Raw genomic sequence first — 13,298 nt, 5'->3', positions numbered from 1 at the left:
TACCACCATACTTCTTATCTACTCTTTAAAATAGTTAAATGTAATAAAAAAAGCGCCAACATCGTATCAGTACATACATATTTTGTCCATATCAGTAAATGCTCTGCTATCTATAATCGCTCGCTGGTTGGAGACTTATTGGCAGCCTAATGGGGCTTTGATTTACAGTGAGCACTCGAAATGGGATTTCAACGCACTTCAGAAGCAATGAGAATCAGAGTTTTCCCTGGGTTTCTCTAATCTCCCGTGGAAAATTCGTGTAGGGCCTGACCCTAGCCAGAGGTGGCCGACCGTCAAGAGCAACCTGAAAATGGAATTAAGTCAGGCCTAGTTCCGAGCAAATAGTGGATGCCCATTCGACATTTTTATATGAAACCGAATTGAAAACTAGCGTACTGGATATGTCAGTGAGGTGGACCCAATGGACCACACGCTGGGGCTTCTACTCAACTCGCCTGCCTTTATTGAATCGGACAATCATTTGAAGAGCTTAAGCTACATCGGGCTGCTGTTGCTGCTGCTGCCCATTCAGCGGCGCAATGGGTTGCAGTGACCCCCATTCCAATGGCTTCCACGTGAGGGGCTCCATTGGCTTCATGGTGAACAGCGGTGGAAAGGGCGTGAGTGGAGCGCAGTCGGAGCCAGTGCACTGGGTCTGGGACTGGCTAGAATTACCACTGCCACTCTGGCTCTGGCTCTGGGTGCCATTCTCGGAGGTTTGCGTCTGGCAGCCGGGACCGGTCTGGGTCTGGGTCTGAAGGCCGTCGGCTGAGTGCTGCGTTCCTGCGTCCCCACAGTTGCACTGCACGTCGAGAGGCGCTGCCTGATAAAGGATAAACGTTTACAGGATTGTAGTTTCCCACTGTCAGAGAGCCATGTATGCTGTTGTTCTACTCAATTTTCATTACATTCAGTCCTGACAGCACGCACAGCCCGGCAATGGCCACGGCAACCACGACGACGACAACTGGCAGAGCGAAACTACGTTGGTGGCCTTTCATGCTTAATGGTCTGAGAACAAACTTCGACTGACTACAATCTAGTGTGTGTGCGCACATTTTAAAGCGTTAACAGCTACAGCTACAGCAACGGCAATGGCCACATAGAGAGATAATTGAATGTACGAGTATCGCCGATGTGCGGGCAGCTCGGAGGTGGCCGATATGTGGACTTACAAATTGAATATTTATGTGCCTTTTTCATTCGCACTGATGCCCTCACTATGTAGTTAGGTATTTTTGCTATGAGATACGCGTACTTTTCACTCAGAATACTTCGTTCGTTCAATGCTTTCTTCCAAGGAAAATCCATACCCTGCCAATGCTACACATCTTACGTATTTCATAAGTATTTCATATGATTGTCGCATACGATATCCTTAAGAATGAAATATTACCCTTGTACTCGTATAAACACCGTGTCTATTTGGTTAAGGTCAATTGTGTGGCCCCAGGCGGAATCGAATTGATAGTCGCATGCGATTTGTGAATGCTCATTTATTGGATTTCAGATTTGGACCTATGCTGCGGCTGGGGTGCCGGCAGCAGCAGTGGTCACATTACCTGAAGTGCCGGGGGCAGCGGTAGTCACTGGGACGGCGCTGCTGGACGAAACGTCCGTTGTTGGAGCCAGAGTGCTGACAGTACTGGTAGGAGCCCCGCTCGAGCTAGCCACGGGGCCGTTGGTAGAGGGGGAGGGCGCGGCAGTGGAGACGGTGGGGACACCGTACTTAAGACAACTGTCGAGGAGGTCGTATGTGGCGGCCGTGTCACGGACGTAGTTGCTCTCGGTGGTGTTGGTGCATTGGTATTCCGTGGCCTGAATTGCCTTCATGCTCTCACTTAGGCTGCTGGCCGAGCTGGCGGAATTGGTGGCAATATCGTAGATGAGGGAGACGTCGCTGTTGGCCTGCGGATCATAGTTCGGAGTCAGTACAGGCAGAGCACTGTTCCGCCCTGGCCCTCGGGATCGGTACTCACCGCGTTGGCGTAGCAGGTGAAGAAGGTGCTCGTGTCGTTGTCGCTGTCGCAGGTGGTGAAGGCACTGCAGAGAGAGGTGACCTCCTGCTGGTAGATCGTCTGCTGTTTGGCGGCCTGAGCGGTCAGATTGGCCGCCTCTGCGCTGGCGGTATTGACGCAGGACTTGTACGAGCTAGAGAAGGTGGCAGCCACCTCGTTCAGCATCGGCAGATACAAGCTGAAGCACTGCGTGGTCACGTCGGCCGTGATGGTGGTATCGAAGTCCTGAGCGTGCGCCAGGTATTGGTCCAGGGCGCTCTGCAGTTGCGTCTGCACGGCTCCCGGCTTGGCCTGCGAATCAATTGGAAATTCTTTACTGCCCTCAATTCCGAGACCGAATGGGGAAGGGAGATGGAAGAGGGGGTAAATACCTGGGCGACGAGCACGCTGGCGAGGATTAGCACACTGCAGAGAAGCTTCATGTTGTTCGGTGGTTCTGATTTTACTGTCGGTGGCAGCCAGGAAGCTCCAAAGCTTTATATACTTGATGGTACCGCCGCGACTGGGGGCGGATGATTGATCTGTTTGCCTCGATGAACTTTTGTTAATTTTCGTGAATTTTTTCTGCTCTGTCTCTGCAATTAGTCTGCGGTTGGGCGGCCATCAATTAGGAAGCATTAAGTTGTATGCGTAATACCCGGAGTCCCAAATTGCTTTGCATGTGCATTTCAATCGAGTGGATGCCATTCACGTGTCGTCAGGGTCAAATCGAGAAAGCGTTAACGACTGATAAAGAGTGCGGGAGCGCTTACAATAAAATGTCCATCACTTTTAACTTGTCCAACGGAATCCGGCAGCTTTTGGGCTTTGTAAAATAGATCTATAGTGGAAGTCGTTGGCTCCAATTATTATAGGAACTCCCAAATAGTGTTGTAACCTTGAACAAGTACGGTCAAAAGTCAAATCAAACTGTGTACTGGGAATCGAAAAGCATTTCAATCATTCTCAGACTTTCCCTTGGATCTAGTCCATGCAAGTCCCTTATTTATCTTTTCATTTATAATAACCGTAATGTTATGGGGCCGGAGATGTCTCCTGCGGTGCGTTGCAAACAGCATACGAATCTTAGAACATTCCACTCAAGGTATTAACTTTCTGGTTCTCGCACAAACGTATGCTACACATTTTCCACAGTTTTAGAGACACTGAATCGATATTTGCAGACGGTCCGATAAGCCAGCATATAAACAAACCATGCATCAATGTCAGATTACACGGCCAACTTTCGGTGACTTTAGGTGGAAATTTGGCTACTTTTTGTCAGTCGAGCGTTAGCAGAGACATGACACCTGCGATTATTATCATACTGCTGGTGCTGGGTCTGGTCCCAGCGATGTGCCTGAGGGTAGGCTGAAGACGTGTCCTTTCTATTTGCGGACAGCCAATTTACCAAAGGAATTTTTCCTTGCAGGCAGTAGATGAACAGCCCAAGACTCTGGAGAACCTGTTCTCCTATCTGGAAACCAATGAAACCACCACCAAGCAATGCTTCGCTCGCTACTTGCCACAATTGGAGAGCCAGGGTACCACCTGGTCGAAAAGCTACAGCAGCTGCCTGAAGAAGTCCACAAGTGAACGCCAATCGCTGGACACGAATGTCAGTGCGGCGCAGAATCAACTTCGGGAAGCTGCCATGGGCATAAGTGCATTTATAGACCACTGCTTGGATATTTCCGACGCCTTGGACTTCTTCAACTGCTTTGCCAAAATGGTGAGTAGCCAGCCGGCAAGGTATATCCTGAATCTAACCCCCATCTGTCCAAGCAGTCCAAGCAGCAGTTGGCCACTGTGTATACTATTTCATACAACGCCTCAGAGGATGCCCTCAGCCTGACCCAGCAGTTGAGCACCATCGATGTGGAGCACTACCTGTGCACGAATCGCACCGAGCATAGCTATGTGGAGGGGACGGACCGGGTCTTTCGAGACCTGGACCAATGCCTGCAGCAGAGTGAAGAACATTAAAGCTTGGGTTAATCTACCACACATATCTGTGCTCTTTAATCCAAATAATCGCCTGCGTCGACTCGGCACTGGCTGAGCTCCGTGTAGGCCTCACGCAGGTTTTCCATGTAGTTCCTCTGGGCGTCCAGGGTGCAGAGTAGATAGGTGCGATACACATCATCGTAGTCCTCCCGAAGTCGCGTAAGAGCACTGGTGGAATTGTATGTGATTTCGGAGAGAATGACAATATTGCGACTCCCCTGCGGCATTGAAATGGTGGATTAGAGACAGAGAAAGAAGTTAGACTCCTACAACTTACATTATCGCTGATGCACTTGAAGTAATCAAGATCATTCTCCAGGGTTTCACAGATGTGGAGATTGCCACACACTTCGCTGGCGCCCAGCTCAATTTGTAGTCGCTCCACCTCCTCGTCTATAGAGAGCTCAATTTTCGTCTCGTTGGCCGTCTGTTCGCACAGATCAAAGGCATCGGAGAAGATCAGCGAGGCATTAGCGCAGGCTAAGAGATAGTCATCGTGGCACTCATCGATGGTAATGTCAGGCATAGGGGTCAGCCAGTCGAAACCCAGGGCCTGCGTCCGCACCGCCCATAGTCCCAGCATAAACAAAGCCAGCCGCATTTTGCGACAGATGGTTTCGCCTAGTCGCTTGTTTTCTCGTACTGAATTCATTTGGCCGCAGATCTCAAATGACGCCTCGACGGTGCTGCTGCCCCGATAGCGGACTCAATCCAGTATCTTTTATTGCCCGGGAAGTGTCTAATTGATCAGTTCCTAGCAATTCCCCCATTCATTTTATTGTCCCGATCGGAGGCTAACAAATATACAGTCCGGCTTGTTGAAGCGGAACCCGCGCAACTACTTGAAAAGTACTCAACTGTTAAGCAGAATTACTTAAAAAATTCGAGGAATATAATAATGTTTCAAATGTTCTACGATGCCAGGTTGGACTGTACCACTAGCTTACACAATATATGAGTATTGTATCAGCATTTGACAAGTTCAGGTGTTTCTTTATCTCTCCGCTGGCGTTCTCATTGATTGCAAGTGTTATTCCGTAGCTCAAACCTGTCTAATCCGATCTCTTACACGTTCTGGTAGCCAGTAGACCTCCGAGTGAATTCTGCCCCTTATCTACTTTGATTAACCGAATTTCTCAAGATACGTCGGTAAGAAAATACTCGTATCCCCAACAACAGCAATTTCGAAAAGAACTGAAAAGTATTCTACATTTTAGCAACTGTTTTATTTAGGCCCTATTTCTGGCTTCAGTTTCCTCATGGGCGCATAAATAAATAAATAAATTGGGAATCGTTGAAACAGAGCACGACCTTAGCTTCTTAGAAGAAGCGCTTTAAGAGGCGCCAAGTTCCCTTGTGAGCCATCGGCAAGGCCTTCTCAATATCCTCCTCTGGTGCGTTCGGTGACTCTTCGGTGATTGGAGCATTAGTGGGAAGAGGATCTGCGGTTGAAGGAGCGGGGGTTGAAGGATCTGCGGTTGAAGGAGCAGGCGTGGAAGGAGCAGCGGTTGAAGGAGCAGGGGTGGAAGGAGCAGGCGTGGAAGGAGCAGCGGTTGAAGGAGCAGGGGTGGAAGGAGCAGCGGTTGAAGGAGCAGGGGTGGAAGGAGCAGCGGTTGAAGGAGCAGGGGTGGAAGGAGCAGCGGTGCTGATGGGAGCTTCCGTCTCTGTTGAAGACTCAGTGGAACTCTCTGTTGACGACTCTGTAGAGCTCTCTGTGGTCGATGCTGTGGAAGGCACCTCTCCTCCAGCTAAGCAAACAGTGAGGTGCTCATCGCAAGAGTCCATGTCGTGGGCATATTCCACACGGGCGATATCCACGCAGTCGGTCAGGTCAGTCTCGATGACGCTGTAACTGGCGCTGATGCGGTTAAAGTCCAGGTTGGAGTCACTGTTCAAGGTGAACATGGTCTTGTAGCTGTCGGAGGACTGAAATTTTATCAGATTAGATGGGATTCCTTTGAAGAAAACTTCAACCTATACGTACGGCAAGTCGGTAGCAGTCAAAGAACTTCAAACCATCGACTTCGGCGTCGCAAGTGGTAAGGCTCGTGCACATGGCGTTAGTGCGGTCCAGGAGGATCAGACGCTCTGAGGCGCTCTCGGCGGTCAGGGCTTCCCTGGAGGCCTGGGCGGTGTTAATGCATCCGTTATATTGCTGGTTGTAGTTAACGATGACCTCCCTCTGGTCGTCCAGGTAGTGGTTGAAACAGTCGTTGATCAGCGCGGAATCATCGGCGCGGGCGTCGAAGGTGGAGATCATGCGGCTCATGGCGAACTGCTGATGGGACAGCATGGAGGCGAGGTCCGCTGGGTGCTTGGGCAGCAGGGCGCTGCAGCTGGCTGCCAACATGAGGCACAGGACAAGGGCAAACTTCATGGCTGGAAAAGCGCGTGATCCTTGGGAGTTTACGTATACGCGAATGGCGGACCTAAGAATATTACTGGAAGCCCCTCGGGTGAGGTTCTGATTTTTATAGCCCCTGATTATCAGATTTTGTGGTCAAAAGGAAATAGCGCTCGAATTTCTTATTACGGCCTGATTAAAAGCTAATTAACTTATTATCATGTACCTCACATCGTTGCCGTGATTCCTTCCGATTTGGTTTTTAATAAGTTTTGCTCTGACTAAACAGCTCCGAAATATCGATTGTCTCATGGTCACGGGTGTTCTAATAAAAGTTCCTGCACTGCGGGAAATACCACCGTTCTAAGAAATGGCTAAATTAATACCTACGATCTCAAATAATGCTAATATTAGCTAGAATCTTATCTGAACATTAAGATAATCATAGGTTTCATTGTTCCTTCTAGAATAAACGACCCGTGCTCCCGTTCCAGAATATGTTCTTGGCTTTACAACTTATTTTTTCAGTGTTTGACATGTGGAATTCTTATCTTTACGCCATTTTTAATTGCTTCGTCTCATAGTGACCAGCCACGATTGCCGTGAGTGGGGTTTTTGTTGAACGCTGAAGGTAAGACTAAAATGAACTACTTTATCGAGGACTTGCCAGATAACACTTTAATACTCGATTACTCTTGTCTTTTCTATATCACTATCACCAAACCTATAGCTATTCAATGATTCATCAGGTGGCCTCTGGTTATTATTATTTCATTTTTATTGAACACCAATCCAAGGGTTTAAACGATATCAATGTGACTTTTTAAAAACTAAAAAAAACCGGTGGAATCTCCCTAAAACTCACCCATCTACATAACAATATGATTATTCTATTTTTTGTTGATTTTTTTTTTTTCAATAAATAGTTAAGATAAAAATACATTTATGCTTTCTTTATTGTAGGCTTTTAAATTGAATGTTTAAGCAACTAAAGTCTTAGTTTTGCTTGAGCCACTTCTGAATATTCTTCAAAATCTGTTTCACGTCTCTGTTTCCGTTGCTCTCAATCTTGCTGATCAGATGATTCAAATCCTCTTCAGGCGGCGACTCCTTGTTGTCTTCGGTGGTTGTGGTAACTGTAGAACTCTCTGTTGACGACTCTGTAGAACTCTCTGTTGACGACTCTGTAGAACTCTCTGTTGACGACTCTGTAGAACTTTCTGTTGACGACTCTGTAGAACTCTCTGTTGACGACTCAGTGGAACTCTCTGTTGACGACTCTGTAGAACTCTCTGTTGACGACTCAGTGGAACTCTCTGTTGACGACTCAGTGGAACTCTCTGTTGACGACTCTGTAGAACTCTCTGTTGACGACTCAGTGGAACTCTCTGTTGACGACTCTGTAGAGCTCTCTGTTGAGTCTGTAGGAGGAGCGGATGTGGTTGGTCCCGTCGTTGGAATATCAGCTCCGGACATGCAGGCGCTCATATCCTCGTAGACAGCAGCAGAGTTCTCGGCATATTCGCGCTGCGTCTTGTTGGTGCAATCGTATTGCCACACCTGGATTTGGCGGTACGTCTCCTTGATTTGGGCCACCAGCTCGTTCGAATTGGCAGAGATGGTGAACATGGACTTGGCGTTTTCGGAACCCTGCAAAAACGAATATAAAGCACAGCGTATGATTACTTCTGTTTGGGTGCGGGTTGGGGCGATTTCAACTTACGGCTTGGGCGGTGCACGCAAAGTAATTCTCGGCGACATCAATAGAGGTGCACTCCTTGAGGGCTTGACAAGAGCTCTCGGCGGAATCGTCAATGGCGGTACGGTTGGGCTGGGTGTCATCGTTGATGGCTTCCACCTTGAGCTGCGCCGCGCTGATGCACTCCTTTGTTTCCGTATCAAATTTCTCTCCGACCGCGTTCATCTCCGCCATATAGTAGGCAAGGCACTCGAGAGAGTGGGAAGCGTCGGTTCCGACATCACGCGTCTGCAGCACGAGCCGCATTAAATGCTCCTGCGGTAGAACCACGGGCTCGGACATAAAGGCCTGGCTGAGGCCAACGGCCAGGAGGAGTACACACACTTGGGCGTACATCTCGCTACTGTAGATTGATTTACTCGGGGTAGTTCGGATTTCGTTTTTGGGATTCGCTCACTTCAAGCGATCGATTCGTACTTGGCCGTACTGCCCAACCGGCTTCAGTATTTATAGGCACGCCACTCAAGTGCTCAATATCGGAGGACCATAAACTCATTTCGACAATCCGTATTGTTTTCAGTTAATAACCCGTGTTATTGCCTATGTTATTGCCTTAGGCTTGGCCAATCACCCAGCTATCTCTAAGACTCTTCCGGTACTATCAGTCTTATCGATTTTATAACTGCCACTCATTCAGACCCCTTCAAATCTAAGTAATCAAAGCAATTCTAGGCGTTCCACCCATTATCCCCTGACGCCAGCTCTCTTGATATTTTTATGAAATCTTTTGCGTTCCACACTTCATCAATATCAACACTTTCTGGAATCGGCTATTCAGGGAAGGCTATTTCTTTTGCACTCCACCCAAATTCCCAAATGATCAAATCAGCTACAGAGCTGAACTACTATTTAAATAGGTTTGGCTCAAAATCTGGCACATGCCGCATATATGTACGAGGGCGGTCCGAAAAGTTTCTGGCCTGACAACAGCTTTACAATTTTATTTTATTATATTACTTTTCAACATAGTATCCTTTTAAGTCTCCACTTCTCCCAGCTCTGCCCCACCACTTCAGCTGTTCAAAAAGGCCTTAATTTCTGAACATTTTCTTCGTAATAGCCTCCCGTGATCGTTTTTCGTTTCTCCAGATAATCGGTATATATTCCCGGCAGGAAGCTTCCCCTACGCAGTAAAGTCTTGTTGTACAAGGCAATGATAATCCCTATATGGACATACACCATTCAAGTCTGGGGATGTGCAGCGAAGACACATCTTAAAAAAATCAGAATCATGCAAGCGAAGGCTCTAAGGGCGATGACAGATGCCCGTGGTTTTTCGGACCACAATGCTGGAAAGACATCAGGGGAATGAGTCTTCATAGACAGCGTCCAGCGACCGATACTCAACCTTTTACATTTTTACAAAACCACTGATATCAAATTAGTTAATCGATTTTTCAACGGTAACTAAAATATCGATGTGGATAAAATTTTCGGCGGAGCACATTAAAAGATGCCTAATCACAATACCAAAGTTTGGTTAACGTAGGAGGTCGTCTTCATTGTCCAGCTGGAAATATTTCGGTTCTCCCTCGTATGTATGTCTCTCTGACCATTTTCCATTCGCATTATCGATTCCGAGTAAAAATCTAAAGCTCTCCGACAATCACATAGATAATATATAATCACGTTGCGAAAGTGGAAAGAAAACAAACACAGGTGATTGCGAAAAGGTGGAATATATTCAGTGGCACTCGGCACTCAGCTCCCGTTTAATCTCCATCTAGTAGACAGATCGTGGGAGAAATATATTTTCCCACCTGAAAATAATTTAAAGATAAGCTGATCAGCCGAAAGCAGAAACCAATGCAAGATTCGTATCGCTAGTATTCTAGTATTTACAGTGGTGCTCATACACTTAAGCCACAAGAACTACACCAAGAATTTAAGCGAAAATAAAGAAAAGTTTTTATTTTACAGCTCCCATTTTTTGTCTCAAATTAGTTCCATATGTCAGTGTTTTAATACAACAATAACCAAGTTATGAAAATATATAGTCAGCGAAATAATTACAAAATCTGAAAACATCTCCAAAATGTCCTGCTCATATACTTAAGCCACCTGGAAAAAAATGGTTAAAAAAGTTAAAATTTGCCCAGAATTTACTAGTATGTATATAGTATAGATAGGTCTTAAAGAATTATGTTGAATTCATGTAGGGCTCTAGTATGTACAGAAATGTCTTATATATTCAATAGAGTCTTAGTGGTTATCAGCCTGTCATAGATTGAGTTAAATTTGATAAGTTCTCCTCTCTAATTTTTCATTAACTTCCATTGAATTGGGGAATAGCAAGTTTCCCTTTTTTGACAAGTACCAAAACCAGTAATTGTGTTTACTCAATGAATCCCCAATCAATGTCCCCTTGAGCCTTATCGCAGCCCCTTGTCGGTTGGTCACTTGCAACAATGACATCTAAATGGGGAAAAATACGTACGCCCCGACAATGACTCACTTATCACAAGATGCCGCTCGTTGACTTATTATTATTTCACAACAAAAACACCAGTAGCTCAGATACATACATATGCGGCCATCCACACGTGCTCGTAGCTGTTCTCATCGCATGCCTCTGCATAATTATCAAATTCACTGGAAATCGCATCGGGAGGCAGCAGCAGCAGCAGCAGCAACAACAGCAGCAGCAGCACAAGGACAAGGCGGACGACACCGACTTCTAATTTGCATATCTTAATTGCGTTCTTTGTATGCGTGCGTCTTGGCATTTATCTTTGTGTGTATCTATGTGAGCAGTTGGTTGCCGAAGTGCAACCGCACGCACACCCTTGCCATGGAGAAAAGCGCAACGGTGCAGAGATGCAGGAAGCCAGGGGTGCTTTGCTTTCAGGATGCCTATCAAGTTATTGGCTTGAATTTGGCAAAGAGAAATCTCTGCCTCCACCTGTCATGTGGCAACCGTTCCGTTAACGTTACCGTTACCGTCTACGAGTATGTGAGTGTTTATAGCGTTTCTAATTTGTTTTAATTGCAGTGACAACACCGCCACAGGCGGCACCAGAAACAACAACAAATGCAATTAAATTTGAATGAAAAGCACCGCAGGGACCTGCTTCAACTGTTTACTTAACTGTCAACATTACCTTAAAGTTATCCTTCTGGTTTCACTTGCGCACCCTGTGCAGAGAGTATTACTCTTTCGACCAGCATTTTGAAGCTCAGCGATATGTGGTCAGACTAGTCGCTTGGTTCTGTAGCTTTCTAGCTGAAACTTATCGCACACCAGGCCCTTCTTAACGTATACTAGGTCGGAACCAATAAGAAGACTACGTCCTCTTATGTCAGATAATAGCTTTCATTCGAACGATGGATCTGCAAGGGTATCTAAACCATCCGCCTTCGTAGGTAGCTTTTCCTTCTTATTTTCCCATTTTTGCTTGTCCTGCTGGGGGTAAAGTTTTTCCAAGCTTATTTGCATGTTTTCTTTGCTCTCACTCACTGCGTCTATCTATCTACCTCCGGTCTGCCTCTGGATCTTTGATAAACTTGGACTGACAGCAAATGCAGAAAGTTTTATTTGCATCACATTGGGCTGGCGTCCTACTCCGTTTCCCACCTAGATCAGGGGCCGTTAATTAAGTAAGTTGCCATAGGTTTTAGTTTCTTGCTTGTGTTCGTCCCAGGAACACACCTGCTAGTCGGATTCTCACTTGGTGCAGTGTCCTCACATTCGGAGTAGATACCTTGGGGCACTGCCAATGAAAAATAGCTTTTCTGAAAGTACATCTGTTGTAGATCATAGATCACCATATCTTTACTATGGATCAAAGGACTTAAAGTCGGAGAAACACATATGGATACATCAAGTCTATTTGACTATGAAAACTATAAAGCGCCCATTCAAATCCATTGATATCTATCGTATTCAGCGGATAAGAATAGTCCTGTACTCAACGAATACGATAAGTCCTAACTATCCAGCAGATACCCTTCATGGTTGTCTGTGGTTCAATAAGCAATTTAAAAGTCTGAAAATAATTCTACATGTACTTAAAATTCACAAATTAAAACCATTATGTGGCTCTGTAAGCGACTTTATCCAAATGAATTTATCGTGTTTATTTAGAAGTTAGACAATATGCTTGATAATGTGGCCGATTTTCGATGCCAATCTATGATTCTTGTCGGAGGCAACACTGCCATCGTCTTTTGTGTCAGCTTGGTAGTTCCAAGTAGTTCGAATAATTTCCTGCGTAGTTGAATCTTCTGTCGTTGATATGATTGAGGTTGAAGAGGGTGTTGTGGTTGTAGTTGGGACTGGCACTGGGCTTGCACCGGACAAACAGTTCTGCAGATCGATGTAGGACTGATCTAGGCGAGCCTCGTAGCGACGCGACGAGCTGTTGGAGCAGCCCTCCTCCCGGAAGGTCACCAGCTGGAGGTCCTGCGTCAGGTCGGCGGAGTACAGCGAAGCGGTTGAAGAAAGATTGTATGCATTCCTCACACTCTCGGAGCCCTGAAAATTCATTTAAATTAGTTCAAGCCTCTCGATTATGAGTAAGTGAGCGTGCATACCTGAGCGGAGTAGCAGTTCAGGGACTCGAGAGCGTTCGCTGTGTAGGTGCAGTCCGTTAGCGCCTTACAAACTTCGAGCGTTGTGTTTCCCAGGCTATAGACAACCTGGTTGTACTTTGCGTAGAGGTCGGCGGTCTGATTGATGGCCTGTTCCTTGCACAGGCCGTACTCGTACTCGAACTGCTTGAGGTGTTTGTCAAACTCTTCGCTATAGTACTGAAAGCAGGCCATGGAACGGGTGGGGTTATCCCTCTGCAGTTCGGAAGTGGAGCTCATTAGCTGCAACATCCGGGAGTGTCCGGACATCAGGGATGTTGGAGTGGCAGTGGAACTAGAGCTGGCCGCCAGGCAGGCCAGCAGGATGACAACGAGAAGTCCGTGCTGCATGTTGTTTGTTCGAGTGTTTATTCGAAACTTGGTCAAAAGCGACTTGTGGTCAATGCTTTTATGGCACGTAACAATGAGGGAACACCAATTATCTATGAATTTACAAGACCACTGGGACTCAGTGGCCCCTTATCTTGCCACTGATAAAGACAATCACTAATGGAATCATATTATACTAGTTCCTGTGGCCCCAAAGAATACGACCAAGTCGACTTATCAGTCATCGACTACCTCTATCAGGGGCTTTCCCTTAGAATTTAAAAATTAAATT

General features: G+C 46.4%; 7 protein-coding genes across 8 annotated transcripts; 1 reads left to right on the top strand and 6 right to left on the bottom strand.

Moving 5' to 3' along the window:
• Nucleotides 1-396: 396 nt before the first annotated feature.
• Nucleotides 397-1,039, bottom strand: LOC108158346. Its single transcript, XM_017290585.2, has 2 exons — nt 909-1,039; nt 397-823 (listed from the first exon to the last, which is right to left on the bottom strand). The coding sequence occupies exons 1-2, from the start codon at nt 999-1,001 to the stop codon at nt 491-493; spliced, it is 426 nt and encodes a 141-aa protein (XP_017146074.1). The 5' UTR covers nt 1,002-1,039; the 3' UTR covers nt 397-490.
• A 437-nt stretch (nt 1,040-1,476) lies between these two features.
• Nucleotides 1,477-2,499, bottom strand: LOC108159307 (putative GPI-anchored protein pfl2). The gene is made up of 3 exons (XM_017292479.2): nt 2,390-2,499; nt 1,980-2,309; nt 1,477-1,908 (listed from the first exon to the last, which is right to left on the bottom strand). Exons 1-3 carry the CDS (start codon nt 2,438-2,440, stop codon nt 1,519-1,521), a joined length of 771 nt encoding a protein of 256 aa, XP_017147968.1. The 5' UTR covers nt 2,441-2,499; the 3' UTR covers nt 1,477-1,518.
• Nucleotides 2,500-3,262: 763 nt separating this feature from the next.
• LOC108159310 lies at nt 3,263-4,004 on the top strand. The gene is made up of 3 exons (XM_017292484.2): nt 3,263-3,363; nt 3,430-3,729; nt 3,786-4,004. Exons 1-3 carry the CDS (start codon nt 3,301-3,303, stop codon nt 3,981-3,983), a joined length of 561 nt encoding a protein of 186 aa, XP_017147973.1. The 5' UTR covers nt 3,263-3,300; the 3' UTR covers nt 3,984-4,004.
• LOC108159309 lies at nt 3,987-5,053 on the bottom strand. The gene is made up of 2 exons (XM_017292483.2): nt 4,282-5,053; nt 3,987-4,222 (listed from the first exon to the last, which is right to left on the bottom strand). Exons 1-2 carry the CDS (start codon nt 4,654-4,656, stop codon nt 4,019-4,021), a joined length of 579 nt encoding a protein of 192 aa, XP_017147972.1. The 5' UTR covers nt 4,657-5,053; the 3' UTR covers nt 3,987-4,018.
• Nucleotides 5,054-5,208: 155 nt separating this feature from the next.
• Nucleotides 5,209-6,445, bottom strand: LOC108159305 (proteoglycan 4). Its single transcript, XM_017292477.2, has 2 exons — nt 5,989-6,445; nt 5,209-5,930 (listed from the first exon to the last, which is right to left on the bottom strand). Exons 1-2 carry the CDS (start codon nt 6,379-6,381, stop codon nt 5,325-5,327), a joined length of 999 nt encoding a protein of 332 aa, XP_017147966.1. The 5' UTR covers nt 6,382-6,445; the 3' UTR covers nt 5,209-5,324.
• Nucleotides 6,446-7,286: 841 nt separating this feature from the next.
• On the bottom strand, nt 7,287-8,520 carry LOC108159303 (lisH domain-containing protein C1711.05). Of its 2 annotated transcripts, XM_017292476.2 has the most exons (3): nt 8,072-8,520; nt 7,733-7,998; nt 7,287-7,612 (listed from the first exon to the last, which is right to left on the bottom strand). In XM_017292476.2, the coding sequence occupies exons 1-3, from the start codon at nt 8,441-8,443 to the stop codon at nt 7,345-7,347; spliced, it is 906 nt and encodes a 301-aa protein (XP_017147965.1). In that variant the 5' UTR covers nt 8,444-8,520; the 3' UTR covers nt 7,287-7,344. The 2 variants fall into 2 exon arrangements, with proteins under 2 accessions (XP_017147965.1, XP_017147964.1); XM_017292475.2 differs by having other exon boundaries at nt 7,287-7,998; nt 8,072-8,518.
• Nucleotides 8,521-12,143: 3,623 nt separating this feature from the next.
• On the bottom strand, nt 12,144-13,074 carry LOC108159306. The gene is made up of 2 exons (XM_017292478.2): nt 12,641-13,074; nt 12,144-12,581 (listed from the first exon to the last, which is right to left on the bottom strand). Exons 1-2 carry the CDS (start codon nt 13,025-13,027, stop codon nt 12,195-12,197), a joined length of 774 nt encoding a protein of 257 aa, XP_017147967.1. The 5' UTR covers nt 13,028-13,074; the 3' UTR covers nt 12,144-12,194.
• Between the last annotated feature and the right edge of the window lie 224 nt (nt 13,075-13,298).

Source organism: Drosophila miranda, chromosome 3 (genome assembly GCF_003369915.1).
Source record: "Drosophila miranda strain MSH22 chromosome 3, D.miranda_PacBio2.1, whole genome shotgun sequence".
Lineage (NCBI taxonomy): Eukaryota > Metazoa > Arthropoda > Insecta > Diptera > Drosophilidae > Drosophila > Drosophila miranda.
The sequence above is the reverse complement of the archived record's forward strand: the minus strand, read 5'-3'. Positions and strand labels throughout refer to the sequence as shown.

Excerpts from the sequence above, each read along its gene's own strand:
- LOC108158346 (XM_017290585.2), bottom strand. The coding sequence starts at position 1,001 with ATGAAAGGCCACCAACGTAGTTTCGCTCTGCCAGTTGTCGTCGTCGTG. Across the intron at positions 824-908 it reads GCGTGCTGTCAGGACTGAAT|GCAGCGCCTCTCGACGTGCA; the intron begins GTAATGAAAATT and ends ATCCTTTATCAG.
- LOC108159307 (XM_017292479.2), bottom strand. The coding sequence starts at position 2,440 with ATGAAGCTTCTCTGCAGTGTGCTAATCCTCGCCAGCGTGCTCGTCGCC. Across the intron at positions 2,310-2,389 it reads CCAGCGTGCTCGTCGCCCAG|GCCAAGCCGGGAGCCGTGCA; the intron begins GTATTTACCCCC and ends ATTGATTCGCAG. Across the intron at positions 1,909-1,979 it reads TCACCTGCTACGCCAACGCG|GCCAACAGCGACGTCTCCCT; the intron begins GTGAGTACCGAT and ends TATGATCCGCAG.
- LOC108159310 (XM_017292484.2), top strand. The coding sequence starts at position 3,301 with ATGACACCTGCGATTATTATCATACTGCTGGTGCTGGGTCTGGTCCCA. Across the intron at positions 3,364-3,429 it reads TCCCAGCGATGTGCCTGAGG|GCAGTAGATGAACAGCCCAA; the intron begins GTAGGCTGAAGA and ends TTTTCCTTGCAG. Across the intron at positions 3,730-3,785 it reads TCAACTGCTTTGCCAAAATG|TCCAAGCAGCAGTTGGCCAC; the intron begins GTGAGTAGCCAG and ends CTGTCCAAGCAG.
- LOC108159309 (XM_017292483.2), bottom strand. The coding sequence starts at position 4,656 with ATGAATTCAGTACGAGAAAACAAGCGACTAGGCGAAACCATCTGTCGC. Across the intron at positions 4,223-4,281 it reads TCAAGTGCATCAGCGATAAT|GGGAGTCGCAATATTGTCAT; the intron begins GTAAGTTGTAGG and ends TCAATGCCGCAG.
- LOC108159305 (XM_017292477.2), bottom strand. The coding sequence starts at position 6,381 with ATGAAGTTTGCCCTTGTCCTGTGCCTCATGTTGGCAGCCAGCTGCAGC. Across the intron at positions 5,931-5,988 it reads TTGACTGCTACCGACTTGCC|TCCTCCGACAGCTACAAGAC; the intron begins GTACGTATAGGT and ends ATAAAATTTCAG.
- LOC108159303 (XM_017292475.2), bottom strand. The coding sequence starts at position 8,443 with ATGTACGCCCAAGTGTGTGTACTCCTCCTGGCCGTTGGCCTCAGCCAG. Across the intron at positions 7,999-8,071 it reads TTGCGTGCACCGCCCAAGCC|GGTTCCGAAAACGCCAAGTC; the intron begins GTAAGTTGAAAT and ends TCGTTTTTGCAG.
- LOC108159306 (XM_017292478.2), bottom strand. The coding sequence starts at position 13,027 with ATGCAGCACGGACTTCTCGTTGTCATCCTGCTGGCCTGCCTGGCGGCC. Across the intron at positions 12,582-12,640 it reads TGAACTGCTACTCCGCTCAG|GGCTCCGAGAGTGTGAGGAA; the intron begins GTATGCACGCTC and ends ATGAATTTTCAG.